Source organism: Mirounga angustirostris, unplaced genomic scaffold (assembly GCF_029215605.1).
Source record: "Mirounga angustirostris isolate CCGP_5_RB_7025 unplaced genomic scaffold, mMirAng1.0.hap1 SCAF_5, whole genome shotgun sequence".
Taxonomy (NCBI): domain Eukaryota; kingdom Metazoa; phylum Chordata; class Mammalia; order Carnivora; family Phocidae; genus Mirounga; species Mirounga angustirostris.
Genome location: NW_026991713.1, coordinates 89,354,339 through 89,370,762, shown reverse-complemented (window position 1 = coordinate 89,370,762; position 16,424 = coordinate 89,354,339). Strand labels below are relative to the sequence as shown.

Below are 16,424 nucleotides of genomic sequence, written 5' to 3'. Positions count from 1 at the left end.
CTCCCATAGCCTATGAGGTAGATGTTATTATTCTCATTTTCAGATGAAAAACAAACTGAGAAGAGGGGAGGTAAAGGGATTCACACAAACTCAGGCAGCTAGCATGGGGAGGGATTAGGGCTCAAATCCTTGCCTTTAGGTGCTGTGGGATAGTACCCTAGCCTCTCAGTGATTCTGAGTGGCTTATAACATGGCCAAATACAAAGTCAGATTAAAAATAGCTCATCACAGCCCTGAATAATATAAATATTATTGCCCGCCTGCAAATGGCTGCAGCCCCAGAGCTAGAACTAGTGTGTGGCCTCTCGAGCCGACTTTCCAGCAGGGGGTGTGCACCGAACTCTGAGGCTACACAGAAAACTGGATTTGTTTTCTGTGTATCCGCTGAGAGCAGGAAGCGACTCTCCAGCCGGCTCCCTCTGGAATCCTTACCTTCCTCAGGAAGCAGGGTGCCCTGTGGCTGGACCGGGGTGGGGCTAAGGCTGTGCACCCATGCACCTCTTTGAGGGAGGCAGCAGGGTGAGTCAGAAACGTGACACTGAAAGACTCAGTCGGTTAAGCGTCTGTCTTCGGCTCAGGTCATGATCCTGGAGTCGCGGGATCGAACCCGCATCGGGCTCCCTGCTCGGCGGGGAGTCTGCTTCTCCCTCTGCCTTTGGCCCTCCCCACTTGTGTTCTCACTCTCAAATAAATAAATAAATAAAATCTTTAAAAACGAAAAAAAAAAAAAATACCAACCACAATCATGTACTTCAAAATCAGGAAAATATTGTCAGGAGTATTTCTTCTTTTTTTCTGAGTGGTGCTACCTGTAGTTTGGGGGGTTTTCTAGCGGCCCATGTGTTTGCAACCGTGTAAAGGGACTGTCTGAGGAATATGCTGTCCAAACACTCTTTTGCAGTGCCGGAGTCGGCCGGACGGGAACATTCGTTGCCCTGGACAGGCTCTTGCAGCACATTCGGGATCATGAGTTTGTCGACATCTTAGGGCTGGTGTCCGAAATGCGATCCTACCGGATGTCTATGGTGCAGACAGAGGTAGGAACGGACTCAAAACGCATTTTCAAATGTGCCCTGGACTGAGAAACTTCCCATGATTCAGTCTCATGTTTCAAAACAGGTGTCTCAGTTTTTATTTTTCTGCCTCTGCTCTTCCCAGTTTCTCAGTGTGCATGTTCAAACTGCTTCAAGGTATTAAAAAAAAATAGATCTGGGCGCCTGGGTGGCTCAGTCGGTTAAGCGACTGCCTTCGGCTCAGGTCATGATCCTGGAGTCCCGGGATCGAGTCCCGCGTCGGGCTCCCTGCTCGGCAGGGAATCTGCTTCTCCCTCTGACCCTCTCCCCTCTCGTGCTCTCTGTCTCTCATTCTCTCTCTCAAATAAATAAATAAAATCTTAAAAAAAAAAAAAAAGTATAGGGCGCCTGGGTGGCTCAGTTGGTTAAGCGACTGCCTTCGGCTCAGGTCATGATCCTGGAGTCCCTGGATCGAGTCCCGCATCGGGCTCCCTGCTCGGCGGGAAGCCTGCTTCTCCTTCTGACCCTCCCCCCTCTCATGTGCTCTCTGTCTCTCATTCTCTCTGTCTCAAATAAATAAATAAAATCTTAAAAAAAAAAAAATAGATCTTAGCCTCTAGAAATCCATTCAGTGTATAGCGCTTGCACTGTGGTTTCATATGTCCTTTAGTAACCCAGAGCACATGGATGTATCTATATTATCTATAATAGAATAAAACCTCTTTGGGGCGCCTGGGTGGCTCAGTTGGTTGGGCGACTGCTTTTGGCTCAGGTCATGATCCTGGAGTCCCTGGATCGAGTCCCGCATCGGGCTCCCTGCTTGGCGGGGAGTCTGCTTCTCCCTCTGATCCTCCCCCTCTGATGCTCTCTGTCTCCCATTCTCTCTCTCAGATAAATAAATAAAAAATCTTAAAAAAAAAAAAAAAAAAGAATACTCGCTCGAGGGCGCCTGGGTGGCTCAGTTGGTTAAGCGACTGCCTTCGGCTCAGGTCATGATCCTGGAGTCCCGGGATCGAGTCCCGCGTCGGGCTCCCTGCTCGGCAGGGAGCCTGCTTCTCCCTCTGGCCCTCCCCCCTCTCATGTGCTCTAATTCTCTCTGTCTCAAATAAATAAATAAAATCTTTAAAAAAAAAAAAAACATAAAATTGTTAAAAAAAAAAAAAAAGAATAAAACCTCTTTGAACAGACTGAGAGTTCGGTGAAGGTGACAGCCAATCTGGGTAAATGCCACCAAGTGGAGACTGTGGAACTGACGTGATTTAATTTATATTTGAAATGCTAGATTTGATTCAATAAGTTTGGCATTAGTTCGTCCTCCCTGTGACTCTCTGTCCCAATGCACTTTGGATGATGATCAGGGGTTGGATTTATGCTTTCTGCCCCCCTTATGATTTTAAGGATTTCCAGCTCCCATCCAAGCAGTGCTGCCAGTGCCCTTGATCTAAAGGAATGGAATTATCACTGTAACAACACGGGAGCATCCCCAGAAATATCCACCAGTGCTACGTGCTCCCTCTCCCTCCTCTCCCACCGAGTCCTCTCCGGCCTGGAAGCCTCAGAATGCACTCCTGCCGGAGTGGTTAGCCCTGGGCTGCTTGCTGCCCACACACAGCATCACACCGCCTCTGAGCAGCCGCGGGTGGGCACCTGGGTGAGCCCCTAAACCTACGCACAATAGCTGGCTCATAATCCTCGTCACCATGCCCTCCTGCGACTTCTCAGCTTCGAGCGTACAGTAATCCTTTTTGCTCAAGGAGTGTGTGTGGGAGGAACGCTTGCAGAGTAGAAAACAACCTAGGCTGACCTCTTACTCAATTTCCAGGAGATTAAACGCTGCCTTCGTCTTCCCCATGCTTTTCCTACTAAGCGCCACTAGGTGTCAGCATAACTCAAAGAGCCTGCAGTATTGGCTGCTATCTGTTTGCGCTTCTGGTTCCCCCTCCCCCGCCCCTTTACTTTTCTCTCCTGCTTCCCCACTCCCCTCTGACCAAGGCTCCACACAGCCAGCCCAAGGGATCTATTTCTGCGCTCCAGCAAGATCATACCACTTTGGAAAGAGTGACCCATTCACATGCAGGTGTCCCACTGATGATGTGTTTGTCTGCTCACTTCCTGGAGCCCACTCACATCCCAGCCCTACTGCCTTGGAATTACGCCGGTGGGGACGTTAACATGACCTCATTAGCCTAAGCTCAAAATGTTCTGCTTTCCCAGAGAAGCCCACTACCTAGTGATTAAACAGTGCTTTATGAATCAGTCCATATTTTTGATCTTCACTGCCGTAAACTGACATCCTAATATGTGGTTAAAACCCCCCATTATGTCTATCAATCCCCAGCCTTCAAAGGGCCTCTCCTGATTTTAATTATTTTGGATGTGATGAATTGTCTGCCCCACTGACTTAATGTATGCCTCTTATAACTTTATAGACTTTGATTATAGCCTGGTTGCCTTTGGCTTTCCCAATTACAGAATCCTAATGCCTTTTTTTAAAAACTACCTCCACGGGGCGCCTGGGTGGCTCAGCCGGTTGAGGGTCTGCCTTCGGCTCAGGTCATGATCCCAGGGTCCTGGGATCAAGCCCTGAGTGGGGCTCCTTGCTCAGCGGGAGCCTGCTTCTCCTTCTCCCACTCCCCCTACTTGTGCTCTCTCTCTGTCAAATGGATGAATACAATCTTAAAAAAAAAAAAAAAAAAAAAAAACTACCTACACATGGCAGACCCTCCGTCCAGTTTTCAACACCATTATCTCTCCTCAAGTGTGGTAATCACACCAAACTACAGCAGCCACCGTGTGCCTCTCAGAAGAGCTGAGGAAGTGTTTTGTGTTCTCCCTAACTTTCCGGTCCCAAATTTTGGTTGTTTGGCTTCTTTGTTTATGGCAGCATTTTTAAGTTGCCATCTCCAGGGAAACAGTCTTTTTAAAGTACAATATCCCTTCCCTGAACTCTGGTGGGAAAACTCAAAGTCAGCAAAAGAGGCGGAGGTCACCACAGGTTACTGATTTTTTTCCAACCGTTCCAGCTTCACTCTTGAGTTCCCTCGGGATTCTGCAGTGGAGGCTCTCTAGCTCGAGTTATTTATTTATGTCTGTTTTGTTAGTTATGTCTGGAACATCTTGTCCGTTTACCTTCGTATTTTCCTGGTTCCTGTGCTTTTCATGGTTCAACCTGGATTCTGAATGTTAGGGTTTTCCTAACATCCTCCTCGAGCCCAATCATAATACCCCAGTCCTGCTGCCTTTGACCTTACTGATGTTAACAAGTAAGGAGTGGAATAAACAAATTATTTTCTTCAGCTTTTTCATCCCACAGTACTCCTTTGACACTAACGATTTTCAAGAGGCCAGAGTGATTCTCCAGCTGATTTCCGATTCTCTATATAAACCACCTGTGTGCTGTGGACCAGGTCCCCTCCCATGGCCGGTTTTCTAATTTTCCTACCTCCTCGATTCTACCACCCGTCATCTCAATTCTACCACCCTGCCCCAGTCTAGAAATAGCAAGACTAACTGATTAAAACAGCCTGTCCTGAGATGCACATTTCAGGTCACAGCAACGCACTGCATGGGCTGCATTTTGACATGTTCTCTTCCCTTTTCTCAACTGACTGGCACATGGTATGAACCTCTCCACAGGAGCAGCAAGGGGTAGTTAGAGAGTCCGGGTCCGCAGGCCAGACGCTGTGAGTCGGCCTGGATCACTTATGGCCTCTGTACACTTTGAAACCATACAGCGCTCTATATGGGTGGCATTCACCTCTTCTGGGCTCTCTTCTATTTCTATCAAATGTTTTGTTTAGTTTTCCTCTAATAGGCTTTCCCTGGAGGTCAGTTAGGGCTTTGCTTTGAGCAGCCCTCATCCTGATCAGCAGCTTAGACTTCTCAGGGGCTCTCAAGGATATGTCTGTAAATAGTCTCTCATTTACTTTTCCTGTGGTTCAGCTACTTTTTTTTCTTTGTGACACAAAGTTTGGCCACCGAGTCGTTCTGAACTGAAAAACAAGGCACTCTCTGGCCTGAACCGAGCTCGATGCTTGATAACACCAGAAACAATGGAGTGATGTGTGATAATGAGAAGAGGTAGTCAGCTACGGATGTGATACTATCACAAAATAAGGGAATATATTTTCTTCAAAGCTTGTTGAAAAATACAGATTAGGCTGAGGTATCAACCTTTAAGTATTAACCTAACCTTTATAAAGTTGTCATACAAAAGACCCCTTAAATCCTTTGACTATAATGACTGGATTTTGTGTCAAGGTTATTTCTAATGGTATTACAGAGAAGCTCTAGGAAATAAAGAAAAAAGGTGAAAGATCATGAAGTTACTTGGATTTCATGGCACCAAGACAGCTTCCTCAATATTTTGATGTATTTCATCTCCATCTTCATTCAAGTATAACTTTTATACTATTATGCTTACATGCTATATGTACATATGCTAACTTTACACTGTAATTTTCCACTTAACAGTTTGCTATACATATCATCCCAAATTGTCCAAAACTCTATAAATCTCATTTTAAGGACACTAATATTTCAGTATAGATCTGCTGTGCCTTATTTAAACCATTCTCCTTTTTATAGAACATTAAATTGGATCCTTTTCCACTTGTTTACTATCTGTGTACACAAGGTCATTTACTAGCACCTTAGTAATAACACCTCCACCCAAGATAGATAAAAATGACAGCTTTAACAAACTCCTCTTCGAGCGTTACCATTTTCCTTTAGCTTTGCTCATATCATGGATGAAACACAATTGTTTCAACTTACATTTTTTATTATGTCACTGTCTTTTGCGTCTGTTTTAATATTTCCTCAGTTTACTTCAGAAAACCTTTCATAAGCACAAACTGAGGGCTAAGCATGAGGAATAAAAAGATATAGTCCCTGCCTTCCGGGAATATTTGGTCTAATTGCCGATATATTTTATTGGCCAGTTTAAGTGTGTGTGTTACTGACTGGAGGAATTTTAAACAAAAATAAAGGTATCGAGATGCATTCATTAGGTTACTCCTTCCTGCCCGTGGATGCCCACCGAGTAAGCGTCATTAAAGTCTCCCTTCCCACCGCCGTTATATCTAAGTCAGTCTCCCAAGAGCCTGAACAGGAGCGAAAGCTCTTCATTGGAGGTTTGAGCTTTGAAACAACTGATGAGAGTCTGAGGAGCCATTTTGAGCAATGAGAAATGAGCTCACGGGCTGTGTGGTCATGAGAGATCCAAACACCAAGCGCTCCAGAGGCTCTGGGTTTGTCACGTATGCCCCTGTGGAGGAGTGGATGCAGCCATGAATGCAAGGCCACACAAAGTGGATGGAAGAGTTGTGCAACCAAAGAGGGCTGTCTCAAGAGAAGATTCTCAAAGACCTGGTGCCCACTTAATTGTGAAAAAGATTTTTGTTGGTGGCATTAAAGAAGACTCCGAAGAACATCATCTAAGAGATTACTTCGAACAGTATGGGAAAATTGAAGCGGTTGAAATCATGACTGACCGAGACAGCGGCAAAAAGAGAGGCTTTGCTTTTGTAACATTTGATGACCGTGATTCTGTAGACAAGAGTGTCATTCAAAAATCCCGTACCATGAATGTCCACATCTGTGAAGTAAGGAAAGCCCTAGCTAAGCAAGAGAGGGCTGGAAACTTTGGTGGTGGTTGTGGAGGTGGGTTTGGTGGGAATGACAACTTTGGTCACGAGGAAACCGGTGAGGCGGCTTTGGTGGTGGTGGTGGATATGGTGGTGGTGAGGATGGCTATCATGGATTGATAATGATGGAAGCAGTTTTGGAGGAGGCAGAAGCTATCATGATTTGGACACCTACAACAATCAATCTTCAAATTTTGGACCCATGAAAGGAGGAAATTTTGGAGGCTGATGCTCTGGCCCCTTGGTGGTGGAGGCCAAGTACTTCACCAAACCCCTCAGGTGGCTGTGGCGGTTCCAGCAGCAGCGGTAGCTACGGCAGCAGCAGAAGCGATGGTTTTCATGACTGCCAGGAAACAAGGCTTAGCAGGAGCGGAGAGCCAGAGACGTGTCAGGGAAGCTACAGGTTACAACGGAGTTGTTACCTCAGCCAAGCACAGTGGTGGCAGGGCTGAGCTGCTACAAAGAAGACACGTTTTAGACAATACTCGCATGCATGGGCAAAAAACTCGAGGACTGGATTTGTGACTAATTGTATAACAGGTTATTTTAGTTTCTGTTCTGTGGAAAGTGGAAAGCATCCCAACAAGGGGTTTTAATGTAGACTTTTTCCTTTTTTTGTACCCATGCTGTTGATTTCTAAAGGTAATAGTCTGATCTTGATACTGAATAAATTTTTTTTAAGTGGTATCAACATTTTGTCATAATTTTAGAAAATAATTTTCCCTCCCATTTTCCAATTTACCCTTTATTTTATTCATTTTACTTTGTTTTAAAAACGGTAGTTTGAAATTTTCATTTGTGATTACATTGCTTTGAAGTTTAGAAAGTCCTTCCTAAAAGTAATCAGAGAAAAACTAACCTGTATTTCCCCCCTTCCCCATTTTATGGCTTAATTTGTTAAACTTCCCAGAATTCATTTTGGTGTATTATGAGATGATACACTATTTTTTTTTTCAAAATAGGCCCATGATTTATTGATTGGATAGTCATTGCCTTTAGCGTTACATTGTGATGACCTAAGCTCTATTATTTTTTTTTTTAAGATTTTATTTATTTATTCATGAGAGACAGAGAGAGAGAGAGAGGCAGAGGGAGAAGCAGGCTCCCAAGGAGCAGGGAGCCCAATGTGGGACTCGATCCCAGGACCCTGGGATCATGACCTGAGCCGAAGGCAGACGCTTAACCATCTGAGCCACCCAGGCGCCCCTAAGCTCTATTATTAATCAAAATATTTTTACAGTCGATTCTCTTGGATTTTCTAGTTATAAAATTATCTCATAAATAATGGATATTGTTTCCTTTTACATCAGATCATAGTATCTAATCCTTCCGTAGTATGAAAATACTAACTCTTTGCATGTGTTTGCACAATACCTTGCTCTGAACCCTGCTTTGGTCTTTTGCTCCAGGAGCAGTACATTTTTATCCATCAGTGTGTGCAACTGATGTGGATGAAGAAGAAGCAGCAGTTCTGCATCAGCGATGTCATCTATGAAAATGTTAGCAAGTCCTAGTTCAGAATCCAGAGCAGTAAGTAGACGAGGCCATCGTGGGCACTCTGTCTTCGAACCATGGAAGGGGACGTGATGGGATACAACAGAAGGCAGCAGTCATCAGTTGTATTGATTCTGACCCCCCAAAGGTGGTTATAGGGAGACAGTAATACCATACAGATCTTAGAGCTTCAGTGCACCTTGGTTGGGGGATGACAGGCAGGAGCTTCGGCAACTCATTATGATTTGACCTTCCTTCCCTGCATCCGGAACTTTCAATTGTTCTGATATTGGATCTGTGCCTGAGATATCAGGATGCCACCCTCCCGCCGCTCTGTTTATCTCAATATTTTGTGCAAATATTTATGGATTACAAGGGTCATACAAGGGGTTACAAAGGAGATATGAGCTGGAGTACACATCCCAAAGAAGAGAAACAATATTAACACTAGTCTCGGGATGGTGAAGTCAAGGAATGCCTTGCTTCCGTCCCTTATGTGAACACTTACTTGAGAGCTTCCTGAAAACATTAGTAACATATTCAATGCCTTGTGCTCAACTTTGACCAGGAGATCTGATTTTGGAGGTGTTATACTCTTAGCTGAAGTAACAATATGCCAATTCAAGTCAGTAAACAGTGTGAAATGTATCTGAGTACAGTGAGGTGGGGGGACCATACGCAGGGTTGGGAGAGGACAGGGGTGCATTGTAGCATTCATATGGAAGGATAAATAGCATATGGATAAGTGGATAGCAGGATAGGATTAGTATTCTACCTTTATATCTATCAAAACATAGAAAGCCCAAGGAGGCAGGAAGGGTAAAGACTAAGAAAAAAATTTGCCAAAAAGGGAAAGATATTTAGATCCACAAAAGGGACTTAAAGGGAAAAAGATGCACAGATAAGCCTGTGTCCACATGGGCTATGGGGTTGAGTGTGAAGAGAGCAAGTAGTGGAATCGGGAGGAAGATGCTCTACTTCTAGCCCCCGACCTGTCAGTGTGTGCCTTGTCCCTGCCAAGCTGCTTACTGTCTCCCTCTCTCTCTCTCTCTTTCATCCACAGGACAGGACATGCCTCCCTTGCTTCCAGAGTTTTTTAGGGGCCCTGCTGGCCATTTTGCTAAGAAGGGCCCCTGCTTTGTAGTCTGTGGCCAAGGAGATAATCTATCTCACCGAAGCACTGGGAAGACTTAGCCTTAAAGAGCCTACAGTGTCTTTTGGACTCCTTTACTTCTGGACATTTAATAACGGACCAAATTCAACTGAACACCACAAAGGTCCAGACGCTCTGCAAAGGGCAGGAAGCACAGCACTTCCGAAGAGTTTCCTTGGCCCTTGGCTGGTTGGGCTGAGTTTTTTGTTGTTGTTGTTTTTAAGTGCAATAATTTTTGTATGTGTGATTTTATCAGGAAGTTGAATTGTTTTTACCCACACGACCGACCAAGCCCGTAGCCCAAGAGGGAACAGGAATGGTTAGTATCAAATTATACCTCATTGTTAAAAAGTGGCCTGGTCACACATGAGGAAATGTTAATTCCACTTCAAGGAAATTGAACCAGCGATATCTGTCCTCCAACATTAAGCTGCTGGATCAGGAGTGGGGTGGGCGGAGGGGGTGGGGGGAAGAGAGAAGGGTTCTACCCACAGATCAACTGCATATGTTTTCCAAATATGAAAAGCTGTAATCCAGCTGCAAAGTAGAGTAGAAAAAATATTTAAGTCTTATTGTTCTAGTTCTTGATGGTTTTCTTCCTTATTAACAGTTAAGTGTTGTTTTTTCCTGGGCCCTCTTGAACTAATGTCACTGTCCAGATTCTTTTTTCACCAAACCAGATCTGGTTCGGAACAGTTTGAAGAAGGACTCTTAAGACTCCATTGCTGTCTGAGCAACCTTGGTGCCTAGACTTTGCATTCCTTTTTCTGTGGACCTGCATACATGTGAAAGCTATTTCTTTGAGAACTATATAGGCTGTGAAAAACGCACTTTCTTTCCCTCAAAGAGCTGGGGATTTATGAAGTTATGGCAACGAACTGCAGCATGCTAGGACGATAATTTGGCTATTGTCAAGCGTCTCTATGGATTCCAACGGAGGTTTCTTTTGGTTTTGTTTTCTTTCGGGTTGTCGGTTTCATTTTAACCAGTGTAACTAGTAACATTTTCTTCTTCGGATTTTGTATAATTACAGTACGTGATTGTGTATTGTGACCTTCATGCTGTCAAGAAGTCTTGACAGCATCGTGAAGCCTGTTACTTTGTGTCACTTCCTTAAAAATAAGAGGTGATGGTATGGAGATACAAAGGAAAACATTTGGAGCTGAGAGTAAACACAAGCTGACTGCTTCACTGTGGCAATGTGGCTGTCCCGCCTTCCCGTGTGTGCTTCCGCAGGCTTTGCTCTTCTCTGTGTATCTGATCATCACCCCTTGCCCTGGCTTCCCTTCACTCCTGATCATCTTCACGAAGCCATGTACCTAGGAGCAGCTTAATAATTTATCAGTGACCTTAGTGGTGGCGAAGGATGCCAAGCGAACAGCTCCGCACCCCGCCGTCTCCTGCCACTGAGAAGGCTTGGCCACAGCGGACCTTGGCACGGGTCTCTGCAAGAGCTGGTCAGTGAGTCTCAGGTTCACCTTGCAGGGGGAAAGGCAGAGGACACCCAGACCCCGTGGCTTAACAGCTTGGGCTCCTCAGGCGTTGTGAGTTCTCACTCACCTCCCTTCCTCCCCTTCTCGCCTCCCTGCTGCCACCTCCTCTTCTCACCCCTACCTGTTCCATTTCCCTTCTTGGACATGTTCATAAGGTATCACTCCATTCTCAGGAACACACGGGGCTAAAGAAAGGTGGCAAAGGGTTGTGTGACATTCTTAGATTTTCACACAAGGACAGGTCAGGAGGGACACGGGCAACCTCGGAAGGGGCCGATAAGATGGAGCGGGTAAGGTGGAATTCGTTTTGGCTTTGCAGACTGGACTATTACTTCCCCTGAAACTTAAAGCACTTCGTAAATATTTCATGTTTTTTCTTGAGCATCCCCTTCAATGTCGGGATCAAATGGTACCAGATCAGTTTTCCCAAAAGAGAAGATAAAGTAGCCAGAGTTTAGACTGAAGACTCCGAGCTGAGACCACAGAAAGTTCCCACAAAAGCACTTTACCAGATCCTTCCTTCAGGGGTCTCCAGAGCAGTCACTTTGTTCACTGGGACACGGGTGCTCCTGAGGCTGTAGAATTTATAGTGAGGAAAGCATCCATCTGTCAGGAGGCTTGGATTTTCATCCCAACAGATGCCTTTGGGACTTCTCTCTCCTGAGTCTCCGTTCACGAACTGTAGAATGTCTTACCATAGCTCCAGATTTTTCAGATATGAAGAGTATCAGTATGACAATTCACCCAAAGGTGCTTCGCATCTTGTCCTCTCATGTACCCTAAAACCACTTCCACTCCAGGACTCAATGTGAGCATTCAGAGGGGAGGTTGCCAGGGCCTCTGTATTATTAATAAGGTTATTGTTGTTGTTGTTGTTGGTTTAATCATCTGAGTCATGCTACAATGTTCTCAACCTAGAGGTGCTGGCACATACAGGTCATAATAGCCTACATGGTGCATGGAAAGAGAGGAAGACTCTGGAATCACAAAATATTTAACTTTCAGTGTGTGGAGATCCAATTTCTTCACTGCAAAAGTCAATTTCTAAAGTTAATTGAGAAACTACCATGAGGGCCTCATTTATAAATTTAATATTTAATACCAATATATCCCTCACTACACATTATATGATTTTATTTAACTTGAAAAGGGGAAGCAAAAGTGATGGATGACAACATTTTTTTGGACAGCATTTTAATTCAAGGCTTATCATTTTCCACTACAAAGTCAACGTGACCCCTCAAATTGAGAGAAGCTAGTAAGATTATTTTAATCTCTTATAAAATCTTTAATCGGATTTTCTAAGGTCTCTCCTGTTCTAAAAGCTTCCCCTCCCACCCCCCGCACCCCACCCCAAAAGGCAGGGGCTGGAGACGTTGGATCTGAGTTTTTTTACAGACCATATGATAGCTGCTTGCTGGAGGACTGGCCCTTAGCCAAGGAGTTAAAGTTACTGAATCCAATCTCTAAGAGCCAAAATCCTCCCCGCTTTCTAGCAAGCAGGCCTTCCTTTCCACCTCAGGAAACGTCTGATATAACGTGTTTCAAACGAGCTGGCTCGCTTCCTGGCTCACCGCTTTCGAGCCGGGTACTTGGCACAGGCCCCAAGTGCAGAGGCCATGCCCGGGGACTAAATAGAACGTCTCCTTTGGCCAAAAGGGTAAAAAGCAACGAAAACAGAACACATGCAAATTTCTACCCCTAGTTTTTCACAGCCCCATTCGTATGCATTTGGAAAAAAAAAAAAAAAACCAAACAAAAAACGTGAGCTATGGTATCTCGGACACCTGGTCCTTCAGAACAGCAAGTTTGGCTTTCGGTTTCAGCCAATGCTTATGGCCAGGCCTGATCCTGGTGGGTTCACTCGATGAAAGACGGAGTGTGATGTGTAGCTCCAGGAGTTGTATCATGAGGGACATTAAGAAACTGAAGGCCGTTCAGGGCAGAGTCACCTGTGGGAAATAGCAGGTCAAAGTTTCCAAGAACTTGAGAGAAGTGGGGCCCTTAAGCCCGGAGTAAAGGTAGCGTCCTTTGTTTATTTGATCATTAATTCAACAAATGTTTGTTGACCGAATCCTGTGGAACGAATCAATCCATTGACCAGTGAAAGATTTCTTGACGACTTGCGATACGCTAGGCACTGTGAGAAGCGCAAGTGCTTCCATATGGTCACTTTCAAAAATGTGCCATGAAATCCGGTTGTTGTTGGAAGGAACAAGAAAACAGTAGTCAAGTCTTTTTCACCATGTTTCACTTACATATCTCAAAACGTTGTCAGTGTATTTTCGGCAGTGCCTACCAGTCAAGAGAACGGTGTCAGGCTTTTTTCCCCATGGCTTGTAGAACAGCGAACTAGCTTCTCATTGTTCTTGTTGCTCATCCGTCACTACCCTGACATGGTCCCTGTTCCTTGAGGAGAATCACCAAGCTAGCCTCCTCTCCTCCTCCAAAGAGGATTCTCCTCAACCATATAGTCGCTGGCGGACGGTGAGTTCTTTTCTACTGAGCCCTTCCGGCATGCAGAATTGCCCCCTCACCGGGCAGTCCATCCCTTCGTTTGTCAGAAAGCATTTCCTTCTTTTGTTTACATATCTAACCACCTTATTGCTAACATTAAGAATGTCCGCGTCTATACCTCTCGTGGATATAGGCTCGAAGCCCAAACCATGTCCCCATTTTGGTAAAAGGCCAGGTGCTGTGTGTGGGTGCTAGGGCCCAGAGCTGCTTTGAACAGAGGTCTAATTTCAAACCATTCCATTTGAGAAATAGTCAACTTCTAACCCGCTCAAAAAATCATTTATTTACTCAACATCCCCTATGAGGCACGGGGGCTATGAAGATGGATGAAACAAGGTTCCTGCTTCGAGGAATTTCTATTCTCTCGGGGGAAGTTAGAAGTGAAACTAAAGGCAGCAAAGTGTTACACGTGCTGTGATAGAAAAACATAAAACATCCAATGTGGGCCCAAGAGCGGGACAGGTGATTTTTTTTCTAGAAGGGTCAAAAAAGACTACCCTGCCATATGAAAGTGTTAAAGACCACAGAGCCATGTTAAGAAATACTAATGATGTACACTCATTCCTGCACTCAGCAAGCATTCACGAAACCCACTGTATCAGTCACCAGAGCCCCCATATGGGCAACTTAACCTCCAATCCTGCCTTCTGAAACTTTTCTTTCTAGATGACTCCAAAGTGACAATTTCTTTCCAAGCCTCCACAGACAGCTCTAGCTCACGTGTTATTCCACAGAATCCAGTGAATTTACTATTACTGCCGATGTAACAGCACATCAAGCCCACATTTGCCAGCTACTGACAGTTCGTGCTGTGCAAGGGAAGACAGGCAGAAATGGTCAACTCTACTCCCTGGCCTGTGACCACTGAAAATCACCCAGGAGCAAACTCCCATCTCTGCCTGTTTGTCTGTCTGTTTTTCTCTGTCCCTCCCTTCCCCCCCTCCAGATCGAGATGATGGTGCCAAAAAGACAGAAGGAGGCTGGTACCCTGAATCACTACCTGGAGCAGGAACACCTGCCCGCAGGCCCATAATGTGACCAAGTAACACATTTCCATTGTGTTCTCACAGTGATTCCGGTATCGCCAGCCCGGGCAGTCAAGCTGCTCTGAACTAACATGGCAGCACAAGGATATGCTTTATGACCGTGGGTGGCCTCCGTTACCATGGGAGCTTTCCAGGGCAGTGGTGTGTACTTCCTCATAGAATTCCCAGAAGGCAGGTGAGAAATGAAACAGAGCAGAGCAAGGTTACCCCACAATGCAAACAAGTGCTCAGGAAGAGGCCACAGGAGCAATGAAGGTTCTTTTAATAAAGTTTTCTATGGAAATATATGCATTCTTCTCCAGAAGTGGTTTTACCTTGCATTAGATCTCTCCTTCTCTTTGTTATCCTTTTTTAAACCCTATCATAAGAAGACCATTACTTAGGAAACCCACTTGAATTCTTTAGCCTCATGTAAGGCTATTGGCTCTGAATCAAAGTCCCGGATTCCTATGAACAATAAGCCCCACTGTGGTTTCACATCAATAAAAGCCCCAACGTACAGGAGGCCATGAGGCTTGGCGTGTGCGGTGATGCTCAGGAAAACTAGGAAAAGTTCACTGGAACCACTACCGCCTTTACAGATACAGAACGGAATGGTCTTGGAAGGGTTCCTTTACGTCCCAAACCAAACTAGATTACATCCTCCTGTAACCTGTGAGTGAGCTTGGGAAACAGGCCAGCCAAGGGTCCAGCAGGATAGCAGAAGGGAGCTGCTTAGAACAAGAGACGATGGGTAGAGAGAGACTTGAGCTGAAACTCTGCCCACCTGTGACTCAGTTGTCTCATCTGTGAAATGGACGTGGTGATGGAGGCTTTATGGTAGTATAGGGCTTCAAGAAGATGCTGTAACATGTGGTGGGGCTGAAAACAATCTGTGGAAAAACACAGCGTATTTCATGGCTCCCTGGGACAAGCCAACCACCCACTGTCCCCAAAGGCCATCTTGGAATTCTTGAATACATTTGATTAGAGCATCTGAAGTCGGTCCCTGAATTGGGCTGGGCCAGTTGCCCCAGGGTGACAAGTGAACCCCCACCCCCACCCCACCTAGTCACACAGCTCAGAATTTAAAGGAGGTGCAGCCTGTGATGCAATGTGGACTCTTGTGTCATAGGCACGGGGTGTCGAAGCCGGGGCTGACCCTCCAGATCAGAGTCCTGGACTGTCCGGGCCTGCCTTTCTGCTCTGATTCTCTATTGCCAAGTGCATCGGCAATGTGTGTTTCGAGTCTAGTGCACATCACCCACACAGACGGTTCCCCAGCAGAGCAGTGCCACGACCTGACCCACATTCAGTGAAAACGTCTGCCATTGTGCAGGCAAGCTCTGTCTAAGACAAAGGCGCCAATCTGTACGAAGTGTAAGATGTAAGAGTTACGAGTCAACTCTCCTGGCTGTAGAGTTAAGAATAGAGGCTTGGAGTGAGCACGCGCCCCTGTGAACACCGCTCGGCCCCTCAGAGAACCAGGCTCCTTGTTCGTAAATGGGGGTCAGAAGAGCTTCCTCCACAATGTTGAGGATGAAATGCAAAGCCTTGGGTGTGGTGCCTGGTGCTCTGAGGCGGCAGAGTGACGTCACTGAAAAAGTACAGACCTGGAGTTCGAGCAGCCCGTGCTCCGCCACGCTGAGCAGCGAGCTCTGAGACGCGCCCGACCATCCCTAAGCCTAAGTGTCCCCACAAAAACAAAGTAATACCCTGTGGAGTTGTGGTTGCGTAAAGCACCAGCCGGGGCCTGGCAGAGCTGGCACGGAATAAATGCTGTCCAGTTCTCCAAGTGACCGCCAGACCTCCCACTCGTTCCAGCACCGCGACATCTCCCGACGGGGCATGCGCAGGTGATTCCGCGATGTCCCCCGTGGGAGCGCTGACCATGCGCCGCCCTCCGCGAGCCCGGCTCCCCAGATTCGCGGTGACAACCCTCTGGGCTCAGTGCTGCCAAACTTGGAGTCAGCAGCTCTGCAAGACAGGCATCTGTCTCATCTGCACACTCATGTCCCACAGGGCTGTGGGAGACTCAGTCTGACAAATGCTACAAGAAGCAAGAAGCATCCAAGCCATTC

At 45.9% G+C, this 16,424-nt stretch overlaps 1 protein-coding gene and 1 pseudogene across 1 annotated transcript in view; both read left to right on the top strand.

Moving 5' to 3' along the window:
* Positions 1-14,588, top strand: part of PTPRO (protein tyrosine phosphatase receptor type O) — a 241,860-nt gene extending 227,272 nt beyond the window's left edge. Inside the window, exons 25-27 of the mRNA XM_064591529.1 lie at positions 902-1,037; positions 8,071-8,191; positions 9,219-14,588. Of these exons, the coding sequence (XP_064447599.1) occupies positions 902-1,037; positions 8,071-8,175 (241 nt within the window). The 3' untranslated portion in view covers positions 8,176-8,191; positions 9,219-14,588. The remainder of the gene's footprint in view (positions 1-901; positions 1,038-8,070; positions 8,192-9,218) is intronic.
* Positions 5,649-6,783, top strand: LOC123843933 (heterogeneous nuclear ribonucleoprotein A1-like; annotated as a pseudogene).
* Positions 14,589-16,424: the final 1,836 nt, after the last annotated feature.